This window comes from Terrapene carolina, unplaced genomic scaffold, assembly GCF_002925995.2.
Source record: "Terrapene carolina triunguis isolate 2854851 unplaced genomic scaffold, T_m_triunguis-2.0 Scaffold21, whole genome shotgun sequence".
Classification (NCBI taxonomy): Eukaryota; Metazoa; Chordata; order Testudines; family Emydidae; genus Terrapene; species Terrapene triunguis.
In genome coordinates, this window is record NW_020664372.1 from 38,515,935 (window position 1) to 38,528,319 (window position 12,385).

At 46.9% G+C, this 12,385-nt stretch overlaps 1 protein-coding gene across 3 annotated transcripts in view; it reads left to right on the forward strand.

The window, feature by feature from the left end:
- The window catches only part of TGFBRAP1 (transforming growth factor beta receptor associated protein 1), a 60,697-nt gene that overhangs the window by 8,394 nt on the left and 39,918 nt on the right, over nt 1-12,385 (forward strand). For all 3 annotated transcript variants that reach the window (XM_024204425.2, XM_024204400.2, XM_024204408.2), the window contains exon 3: nt 6,560-6,754. In XM_024204425.2, coding sequence (XP_024060193.2) covers nt 6,560-6,754 — 195 coding nt within the window. The remainder of the gene's footprint in view (nt 1-6,559; nt 6,755-12,385) is intronic.

Genomic DNA, 12,385 nt, shown 5'->3' on the forward strand with positions numbered 1-12,385 from the left:
GGGGGTGTGGGAGGGAGTGTGGGGTGTGGTGTGCAGGAAGGGGCTCACGGCAAGAGGTGCAAGGGGGTTGTGGTGCAGAAGGGAGTTCAGAGTACAGGAAGAGGCTCAGGGCAGAGGGTTGGGGTGCGCGGTGCAGCAAGGGGCTCACGGCAGGGCGTTGAGGTGTAGGAAGGGTGCGGCGGGGGCTCAAGGCAGGAGGTTAGGGGGCTAGGGCAGGGGGCTGGGGTGCAGGAGGGGATGCGGAGTGCGGGAAGGGGCTCAGGGCAGGGGGTTGGGTGCAGGAGGGATTTGGGGTGCAGGCTCCGGCCCGGCACCGCTTACTTCAAGTGGCTCCGGGGTGGCAGCGGGGCTCAGGCAGGCTCCCTGGCTCCGCACCACTCCTGGAAATGGCCAGCATGTCTGGCAGTGGCTCCTGGGGGTGGGGTGGGGCAGGCCGCTCCACTGTGTGCTGCCCTCACCTGTGGGTACCACCCCCGAAGCTCCCATTGGCCGTGGTTCCCCATTCCCAGCCAATGGAAGCTGCAGAGGGCGGTGCTTGCAGGCGAGGGCAGCGCATAGAGCCCTCTGTCCCGTCACCCCAGCCCGTGGGGCTGCAATGACGTGGTGTAGCCCGCTTCCGGGAGCGGCACGGGGCCAGGGCAGGCAGGGAGTCTGCCTTAGTCCTGCTGCGCCATGGGGCTGGCAATCCCACAGGCCAAATTCTGCCTGCGGGCCGTAGTTTGCCTTCCCCTGCTCTAGCTCTAAATGTAGACTGGCACTTACAGATTTGATGTGCTGCAGTGAAAATCAAGATGGCATTTATATATTTTGTTTTATCTAATCAATCTGTTCTTTAACACCCACTTCTGAGTAAGTCTCTCTAAAGAATTTAATTCTTACCTTTCCCCTTTTTATTTTTCATTTTATTTATTTACTTTTAGTGTAAAAGAAACTCCACACCAAAGACTTCCTGTCATCCACTTCAACCACTTCTTCATTGGATCATTCTTTTTAATTTTCTTGCCTCTTCTTCCCTGCCTTCCTCAACTAGCTCAATACTGTTCTGTTTTTAGTTTGTGTTCCTACATGAAAGTTCTAGAGCAGGGGTTGGCAACCTTTCAGAAGTGGTGTGCCGAATCTTCATTTATTCACTCTAATTTAAGGTTTCGCGTGCCAGTAATACATTTTAACGTTTTTAGAAGGTCTCTTTCTATAAGTCTATAATATATAACTAAACTATTGTTGTATATAAAGTAAATAAGGTTTTTTAAAATGTTTAAGAAGCTTCATTTAAAATTTAATTAAAATGCAAAGCCCCCCGGACCAGTGGCCAGAACCCAGGCAGTGCGAGTGCCACTGAAAATCAGCTGGCGTGCCGCCTTCGGCATGCGTGCCATAGGTTGCCTACCCCTGTTCTAGAGACAATGACAGTTTAGGCCCTCTGCCTGTCTCACCTAGCATAATATCTAGGACTCAGGTCTAGACTAGGAAAATATGTTGTGTTTAAAGGCTATTTATTAGTCAGTATATCTTTTTATGTGTTCAAACATATTAGTGTAAAAGTATAATTAAGCAGGCCAAAAATACTTCACAGCGTCCCAAATGCTGCAGGCCTATCTGTTAATGGCACTTTGCAAGAATATAAATTCAAATGTGTAATCTAATAAAAACATTATTATTACTATACAGGAGTGAAAGTAACTCAGGACACTTACTGGTACGGGGCGGGGGCGGCTCTGGCCCCTGAAGGGGCGGGGCCACGGGCAGAAGGGGCGGGATTAGGGGTCAGCATCCCCCAGCCAGCCCTTCCAGGCTGCCTGGTCTGTGCTGCCCGGGGTTCCTGTGGCGATTTAAAGGGCCCAGTGCTCCGGACACCGCTACTGCGGTAGCGGCATCCAGAGCCCCGGGCCCTTTTAAATCACCGGCCCCGAGGCAGCTGCTCCCTTTGCCCCCACTCCCCCGCCCGTCAGCAGCAGAGGTGGGGCAAAAGGGGCAGGGACCTTAAAGCGCTGCAGGGTCCTTTGCCGCAGCAGCGCTTTAACGTTGCTGCCCCTTCCCCGTCCCCCCCGTCCTCCCCCGTCGGCAGTAAAGACGTACAACACGTTTCCGCTCTGCACTTCCTGTCGACTTCTATGTCAGTGAGTTAGTGAGCAAATCTGTAGCACTATATAGCAAGTTCCTGTATCGCATGTTAACGAGTCTCGCGTGTTAAATAGGTAGCACTGGGAGGCGTGGCGCTACTGTGCGTTAAGCGGATTCGTGCGTAAACAGGTCTGTACTGTACATCAGAAGCAGGAGACCTGCCAAACTATCAGTGAGGCATCTGGACCATTTTGGTGCTCAAGTGCACTCAAAGAAGACAAGGCGGTTGCAGAAAAGCTAAATGAATTCTTTACATTGGTCTTTACTGCAGAGGATGTGAGGAAGATTCCCACACCTAAACCATTTTTTTTTGAAGATGCCAAATCTGAGGAACTGTCCCAGATTGAGACGTCATTAGTGGAGGTTTTGGAACAAATTGATAAATTTAATAATAAATCATTGGGACCAGATGGTATCCACCCAAGAGTTCTGAAGGAACTCAAAAATGAAATTTAGGACTACTGACAATGGTATATAACCTATCGCTTAAATCAACCATTGATTTAGTTGGGAATTGGTCCTGCTTTGAGCAGGGGGTTGGACTAGATGACCTCCTGAGGTCCCTTCCAACCCTGATATTCTATGACTGGCAGATAGCAGCTAATGTGAGGTCGATTTAAAAAAAAAAAAAAAAAAAGGCTCCAGAGATGATCCTGGCAATTAAAGGCTAGTAAGCTTTTCTTCAGTACCTGGCAAATTGATTGAAACTATAGTAAGGAACAGAATTATCAGACACACAGATATGTTGGGGAAGCATCAACAGGGCTTTTGTAAAGGAATTAGAATTCTTTGAGGGTGTCAACAAATGTTGACAAAAGATATAGTGTACTTGGACTTTCAGAAAGCCTTTGGTGGCATGGTCCTTCACCAGAGGCTCTTAAGCAAATCATGAGATAAGAGGGAAGGTTCATGGTTCAGTAACTGGTTATGATAGAAAACACAGGATAGGAATAAATGGTCAGCTTTCAGAAAGGGGAGAGGTAAATAGTGGGCTCCTGAAAGGATCTGTACTGGGACCAGTGCTGTTCAACATATTCATAAATGACCTAGAATAAGGAGTAAACAGTGAGGTGGCAAAGTTTGCAGGTGATACAAAATTACTCAAGATATTTACCTCACCAGCCTTGTCTCTCTCTTAATCTCTCTTACTGGACCAGCTTCTGTTGGACAGACAAGCTTTCAAGCCACACGGAGCTCTTCTTCAGGTCTGGGAAAGCCAAGATGGTCAGGGATGCAACCCCATGCGCCTGGTGCCCCTAAGCCTCTAACTGCCAGAAGCTGGGATTGGACGTTAAGGGATGAATCACTTAATTGCCCTGTTCTGTTTATTCCCTCTGAAGCACCTGGCATTGGCCACTGTTGGAAGACTGGATACTGGGCTAGATCAGGGGTGGGCAAACTTTTTGGCCTGAGGGCTGCATTGGGTTTCCAAAATTGTATGAAGGGCTGGTTAGCGGAGGCTGTGCCTCCTCAAACAGCCAGGCGTGGCCCAGCCCTGGCCCCTATCCGACCCCTCCTGCTTCTCGCCCCTAACGGCCCCCCCCCGGAACTCCTGCCCCATCCAACCCCCCCTGTTCCCTGTCCCCTGACAGCCCCCAGAACCCCTGCCCCTGACTGCCCCCCACCATCCACATCCAATCCTTCCTCTCATTCCTGATTGCCCCCCCCCAGGATCCCTTCCCCCATTCAACCCCCCTGTTCCCTGCTCTCTGACCGCCCCGACCCCTATCCACACCCCTGACCACCACCCCGAACTCCCCTGCCCTCTATCCAACCCCCTCGCTTCCTGCCCTCTTACCCCGCTGCCTGGAGCACCGGTGGCTGGCGGTGCTACAGCTGCGCCGCCCAGAGCACCAGGACAGGCAGCTGCGCCGCCCGGCTGAAGCCAGCCATGCCACCGTGCAGCACAGAGCACCAGGTCAGGCCCGGGCTCTGCAGCTTGCCCGGCAACAGCTCACAGCCCCGCCACCCAGAGCATTGCGTCGGCAGCGCAGTGAGCTCAGGCTGCGGCGCAGGGGGAACAGCAGGGGAGGAGCCGGGGACTAGTCTCCAGGGCTAGGAGCTCAGGGACCAGGCAGGAGGGTCCCACGGGCCATAGTTTGCCCACCGCTGGGCTAGATGGACCATTGGTCTGAACCAGTATGGCCATTCTTTTGTTCTTAACATAAGTGTGGCCTGGGTTTCATTTTTCATGCCTTTTCCGTAGTCTAGACAGGGTCTAACTGCTTGTGTCTCGTTACTTAAATTGCCTGTTATTGAATGTGTACATTTTCCCTTTCATTCTGTTTCACTGTAACTTTCTACATTCTTACTTTTTACCATCTCCTCCTTCACTTTAAGTAGAATTGTGTGTTTCCAGCACTTTTCCTGGTATGTTATATGTGGTTTTACAGCTGCTTTGTAACATAGTTAGGTTCTATATATCTTGGCATTTAAGTGTTACCACTCTTCTAACAATAACCATTTCAAACATGGTTCCAACTAATACTTGAGCCTTATTGTAGACAGGACTAGAGCAAATGTTGATGAGGGTTGTTTTTCTTCATGCTGGCTATCATTTCCACGCATACTTACTGGACAGAGGACTAAGAAGATTATGTGGTTCATTTCCTCACAGTTGCTCACACTATGTAGTCATCAGTTACCAATACAGTTGTTTTCTTCCCTCTTCTCACCCACTTGGAAAGCTCCTAATACCATCAGCTTTTGTGACAGGCAAAAGTTCTATCACTTTACCTGATTGGACATATCCCATTTTGACAAACAAAGGCAAAAGCAGACAAGAAGAAAAGTGAGGCTTAGTTTGCCTGACTTGTTTATGTGCATGCTCAGCAGCATGCTTCAAAAGAAAAATGCTGGTGGCTGGATAGCTGAAGATTGATAATTGGAAAAATCTCTGCATTTCCAGTTTTGAAACTAGTGTAGTTCAGTAGTGGCTAACACTTGTTACCATCACATAGTTACTCAGTTTCTTATGTGAAATGAGTTGATTTCATTCTAGTTCCCAGTAGCCACATGTCCACATCACAAAAACTACCAAAACAACTGTTGGCAATAATTGGCAGTGTTATTGGCAATTTCAGATGAGGATGGAGACAGACTTATAATCTTGCTACTTAGGCCTTTCAGATTCAGGGTTGAGGTAAACAAGCAGAAATTGGCTTGAGAAAGTATTATATTGTTGCTGCCCAGGTTTTACCTGTTCCAGAGGACTTAATCTACAGGTACCCTAGACATTTATCACTAAAACCAAAATGTACCAGTACAATATTCCATTCTAAACTTTGCATATTGAATTATATTATGAAGCCTAATTTAAGTGATTTTTATTATCTCTAGATATTGAGTATTCTGTATAAAAAAAACTGTGGCTTGATTTGCCATAAGGAATTTACTGTACAATTTTTGGAAGTGCTAATGGATTTTTCTCTCAGAACAGAAATGCTGCATAAATCTCTGAGAGAAAGTGGGAGGGAGATATAGATTCTTAAAGTCTATAGTATGATTAGTGGCAAATGATCCAAAAGAGAGAGATGAGTCAAACTTATTGAATGGTTACTTGAAAAAATCCAAAATACATAGCGTCTAGCAGAGAAAATAACCACAAATTAAGTGGAAAGAGCCTTACTAAAAATTCAACAAGACTTTGGAGACTCTATCTTAATTTTTAATGTGTTTATTAAATCTTCAGTGTATTTTTTTTGCCTTGTGTGGCAATTTGCTTTGCAAGATCCTCTACCTTTCTTTCTGGAGTTTTTTTCAAATTTTTGTAGACACATGTCTTGCAAGGGGAAAAAACCCCTCTTCTGAAAGAATTGGGGCCCTCACTCAGCTATAGCAATTGACTCAGGAAATATAGGTGAATTGAATTAACTTGGATACTGAAATGTTTTGCTGGCATTTGAGATGTTAAAGGGAGCAGACAGGCCAAATTGCAAGAGGAAGAGTGCTCAGGCAACCTGTAGGAATATTTCTATTTTTTTTTTACTAAGATAGCAGTGTTAGAAGGGACAGGCTCATGGAATGCTGGACAGGCTCATGGAATGCTGGCTTGGGTTTGGTGGGTTAAAGGGTGTACACATTGTTTTTAAAAGAAATAGTTCACTGTAAGTTTCTTGGACTTGAATTATTTACATCTAGGAGGAATAAGCATTGAAATGAAGCTTGTATCACTTTACTGTGCACAAGAAAATAATTTTTGTGTACTAATTTGAACATAATTAATCAATAAATATCTAATTGCAACAGGATCCTTGGAGAGTCAGTGTTTTGTAAAAAGTTTAACAGAAATGCCCTTCCATTGTAAAAAGTCCTTCATTGTTTACACTTGTAAATTACTCATAATCCTGGGTTCAAGGCAAGAAAGGTTCCAGTGCTTGATTCCTGAAAAACTGCAGGCTTTGGCTTAAGCTTCAGACTTTCTTCCCTTTCTTTGCAGGTATGTTTGCAACTGTGGATGGCATTTCCCAGCGTGCTCCTGTGCACTGGTCAGAGAATGTGATTGGAGCAGCCCTGTGTTTTCCTTATGTAGTTGCTCTTGACGATGAGTTTATTACAGTGCATAGCATGCTGGATCAACAACTAAAACAGACCCTACCTTTTAAGGAAGGCCACATCCTACAAGACTTTGAAGGTATTAGCTAGTACACCTATCTCTTTGCATGAATTTCTTGGGACATAAAAAAAAAATCAAACTTTATGCTGACATAGTATCAAGTAAAAAAAACAATGGGCTCCTTTGAAGAACAAGCTACCTCTCGTGAAACACACACTAATAGAATATCCTTAAATGTAACACTTTATCCTGCTGTTAATAGTATTTTTGCTAAAGAATATTATGTCCTGTGTTCCTACGAAACATTGCAAATGAAACTTCTCGTTCTTCTTTGAGTGATGGTCCTTATTGTATTCCACTGTAGGTTACACATGCTCATCCTGTACTGGAAAATTTAAAAGTGGTTTTTGTTGGTCTGTGCATGCACTCTGGCTCACCTCATGCCTCCAACTGAGGCGATAAAGCATGGGGCAGACCAACTTCCTCTCCAGTTCCTTCTCACTACCACATGATCCGGGTCAGAACCTCTGTCTTTAGCTTCAGCTTTGTCCCTTATGATAAGATTTTGCTTTGTAAATAGTTTTTAGTATCTTGTACTGTTAATAGTTTTAGTGTTTTCTTAAAAACAATGAGGAGTCCGGTGGCACCTTAAAGACTAACAGATTTATTTGGGCAAGAAGAAGTGGGGGTTTTTATCCATGAAAGCTTATGCCCAAATAAGTCTGTTAGTCTTTAAGGTGCCACCGGACTCCTCGTTGTTTGTTTTTGTGGATACAGACTAACACGGCTACCCCTCTAGTGTTTTCATAGTTTTTAATGCTAGATTAATCTTTGGGGGAACACTTCCTTTCTCTCCCCCCCCCCCCCCCTTGTACCTTGTGTGGGTACTCGACTAGGCCCACGACTCTGTGCTTTAAATTCTGTGCTTCTTGCCAGCGATACTTCTTGGTCAGCGACAGCCACCAACGCTGCTTGTACTGCCTCAGGGAAGTTCACATCACAGTGAGATGCAATATCTGCGTCTTGTTCCCCAGCCATATTGGAGAAGAGCAGGAATTCCACCTTCAAAAATACCTCATGGAAAAGACCATGAGGCCTCAATCAGAGCAGGCCAGGGAACTCTTTGTCTCCCTCCTTCCCCCCCTACAGTGGCCTTACTCAGCAAGGTTTGAGCCTCCTGCTGCTAAGCACAATATTGGTGCCAGAGAATCTACCCTCAGACCTCCTGGTGGGATCCTCTCAGGAACCCAGGAAGCACTCTCAAATGCGTGAGACTGCTTTTCTTGAAATCACTTTGAAGAAGTCGGATTCAGCTCTGAGCAAGACTAGCATCTCATCCCAAGTGGACTTAGAATGTACTAAGTCCCAGAGGCTTGACAAGAAAGCTCTTAAACATCGGGCTCTGTTGATAATAGAACGTGATCTGTTGGTATTGTCATCCTTGACACCTCCGAAACCTCTGGATCCATCAGCACCGACAAAGATGTTCACTGCTTGTTCATAGCAGTCTTCAACAGCATCCTCTCTGGCTCCAGTGGTCTGGGCAATGATGACCCTGCTTGCACTGGGGAGAACTGGGTCCCATACTGCTTAACAGGACATCTTCATACTGCTGGATCCAGAATCCCCTCCATCGGGTCTGTTCCTTTCCAGAGATGTTGTAACATCACCTAGGGAGTCAACAACTTGAAGTTTATTTCCCCCTCTTTCCTTGAGATACAGCTTCTCTCTGGTGGCACCGATGGTACTACCTCTGGAACAGGAATCCATTTTCTCCTCATCAGGAAACTCTGAACCAGCTGAGGAGCCTTCGTTTCCTTACCCTACATCTCCTCTGCTGCCCGAAAGACTAAGGCCAGGTCTACACTACCGCGGTAGTTCGACGGCTGGCAATCGAACTTCCGGGTTCGATTTATCGCGTCTGGTCTGGACGCGATAAGTCGAACCAGGAAGTGCTCGCCGTCGACTGCGGTACTCCACCTCAGCGAGAGGAGTACCGCGGAGTCGACGGGGGAGCCTGCCTGCCGCGTGTGGACCGCGTCTGAACCGCGGTAAATTCGAACTAAGGTATGTCGACTTCAGCTACGTTATTCACGTAGCTGAAGTTGCGTACCTTAGATCGAATTGGGGTGTTAGTGTAGACCAGGCCTTAGACCACCTTGAGATCAACCTCCACATTTAGCTCTGAGTTGCTGTCACCCCTTTCCAGGAGGCCTCCACATCCCCCTTTCGACTCTTCCTACTGGCCATATTGGGGCCCCGGGACCAATACACCCCTGCAGAGTTGGTCAGATCTGCTAGGGAGTTACTCCTTGCCTCCCCTCAGAGAAGGAAGAGCATTATGCACTGGATCCAGCAGTTCTGCTGGAACCAGCAAGGCTTCCACCTTCATCTCCAGACAAACCAGTAACCCCTTTGTCTCCTTCGCCTCTGCACCCCTATTTCCCCAAGTGAATTCAGGCAGTTCCAGGAGCATCTTCGTAGAGTTGCTGGTGAACTACAGATTCCTCTTGAAGAGATTCAGGAATCCTAGAACAAACTCCTTGACATCTTCTACTCAGAGTGGTAAGGGGCTAATCTTTGTTTTTCACCCCTCTCCCAACTCTTTGATGGTCAAAGCATCTTCCAAAAGGCCTAGACAGCAACACCCCCGGTCTACTTCTGTGGACAAAGAGGTTAAACGCCTAGACCTGTTGGGAGAAAGGTGTTCTTATCATCTAGCCTTCAGTTCAGGATAGCCAGCTACCAGGTACTAATGGCCAAGTACAGCTTCCTGAACTACTCCAAGTTTGCAGAGTTCACTGGCAGTCTTCCACAACAGGACAGAGCTTGTTTCCAGGTGGTGGTGGATGAAAGCAAATTAATAGCAAAGACCGACCTCAAATTTGCAGCTGAAGCTGCTGATACATCCTGTAGAGCCATGGCTACTGGCATTGTTAGAGTCATGGCTCTGTGTGTCAGGGTTCCCTAGAAAGTTTCAGAATAGTGTGGAGGACCTCACCTTCAATTAATCAGTTATTCAGTCAGAAGACTAACATCCCTACCTAAAAGGACTATAGGGCTACCCTCTGCCCCATGAATAAGGTTAAGATTTTGTCACTGTTATTTTTAGTAAAAGTCATGGAGGGTCGCAGGCAATAAACAAAAATTCACTGAAGTCTGTGATCTGTCCCTGACTTTTACTAAAAATAACAGTGATAAAATTGGGCTGAGCCCCAGCCCTGCTGTGAAGGAGGGGAGTCCAGCACCCCCTGTGGCTGGGATCTCCGGAGGGCCCCCCTCCCCAGTGTTAGTAAAAGCTGATAGTTCCAGGGTCCCCCAGCTGTGGGGCCGGTGGCTGGGAGTTGCCGGGGCCCCGGGGCTGAAATGGAAAATGTCATGGAGGACACAGAAGTCACAGATTCCGTGACCTCCATGACATAATCTTACCTTTACTTATGAACCACCATGCAACAGGACCTGCTTCCCTGCACCTTCTGCAATAGGCATACCATCCCAATCTCAACCCCCAGCGAAGCACTATTTTTGATGGGACCTCAAGAGCATCGAGCCACTAAGCCCGACATTGCCGAACCATCACACACCATTTGGAGGTCGTCTAGTGCACTCTATCAACACATGGAGTGCAATAACAATAGACCAGTGCATGCTGAACATCATCCATTCTGGCTATATGAATGAGTTTGCATCCCTACCTCCTCCACAGTCACCTTCCACTTTAACTTTCAGGGACTGCTCTCAAGACTATTCTCAAGCAAGAGGTGGACTCCCTTTTAGAGTGAGGAGCAATAGAACATGTGTCCCCTGAATACCAAGGGGGCAGCTTTTATTGGACTTATTTCCTTATATCCCAAAAGAAGGGCGCATGGAGACTAATTCTCGACCACCACCACCCTGACTGCTTCATTTGCAAACTCAAGTTCCATACAGTTATGCTGGCTCCTGTAATATCACTAGAAAAGGATGTGATTTACAGCGCTCGATATGAAGGATGCTTACTTTCATGTAGATATTCATCCCGCTCACAGACGCTTCCTAAAGTATTTGCAGTAGTGGCAGCTCACACCAGATGCCTCGGTCTCGTTGTCTTCCCCTGCCTTGATGACTTGTTCCTTGTTGCCAAGTCATGCCAGAAGGCCCATGCTACACCTCTTCCCTGGTGGTCAGTGTAAATGCCGAAAAATCTATTCACACCCCCGCACGGTCTCTGGACGTCATTGGGGCCACACTGGATTCAATTATTGCAAGGGCATACTTGCCAATAGACAGGCTTCAGACCATGAATAGTATTGTAGCCCCAATGGCAATCAACCCTCCAGTACTGGTCAAAACATGCCTCTCTCTTCTAGGTCATATGTCATCATGCACTCATGTCACTCCGTTCGCAAGACTCCACCTTCATTGCCTTCAAATATGGCTCCAGTTGGTATACTCTCCAAACTGCCATCCTATGAACTGCATGATAACAATTCCTGCAAAGGTAGTTTTCTTTCCTACTATGGTGGACAAATGCTCCACAGATGAGAGTGGATGTCCCCTTTCTCCCCACTTCTCCAGACCAGGACCATTACTACAGATGCATCCCTTTTTGGTTGGTGAGCTCACTTGGACAGCCACACAGCACAAGGCACCTTGATGCCACAAGAGTCTAGGATGCACATCCATATTCTGAAGGTATGAGCAGTCCGGAAGGCATGCAGAGGCCTTTTTTCTGTTCATCCACACTCACTACATCCTTATGCTGTCAAACAATGTTATGACAGTCTTCTACATCAACGAACAGGGAGGCGCAAGATCCATCTCCCTGTGCGCAGAAGCAGTTAGCTTGTGGAACTGGTGCGTCGGCAACCAAATCACCCCATCAGCAGCCTACCTTCCCAGAAAACAAAATATGCTCCGACTCCCTCAGCTGACATTTTTCAGTTGACTACAAGTGGGAGCTCCACAACTTGGTACTGCACAATCTTTGATCTATGGGGAACCCTAATCAGAGATCAGTTCACCTTCATAGTGAACAGAAAATGCAACACACTGCTGCAGGGGAGCCCCAGGTCACCACTCCCAAGGCGAGAGATTACTTCTTCCTTGGTCAGATCACCTGAACTATGCATGCCTTCTGCTACAACCCTTGTCACGAGTTTTGTGCAAAAGCTGGCAGGACAGGACATGAGTTATCCTGATCGCCCCCTACTGGCTTAGACAATTTTGGTTCTTAAATCTCCTGTGCATGTAATCTTGAGTAGCGATCATCCTCCCAACATTCCCTGAGTTCCTGGCCTCGTGAAATGGCAAGATCAAGCACCCCAATCTGTATTCGTTTTACCTCAGGGGTTGCTTTTTGGATGGACATCATCCTTAGAACGCTCATGTTCCACAGTCATACGAGACATACTCTCTAACATTAGGAAGGATTCCACTAGGCAATGCTACCTGGCTAAGTAGAGTTTTCTTCTCAGTCACATCAAAGGAACATTCTTCCAGAAGGTGCAGGTATCCCTCTCATTTTAGACTATATCCTTTCTCTAAAGGCATCAGGGCTATCCATCAGCGCCTTACAAGTCCACTGGGTAGCAATTAGTGCCTACCGTCCTCCTTCTGAAGATTACTCAGTCTTCACTCACCCACTGACCATTAGATTTTGCAAAGGCCTAATCAGAACCTTTCCACCTATTCATAAGTCTACCCCTCTGTGGGACTTGAACCTTGTTC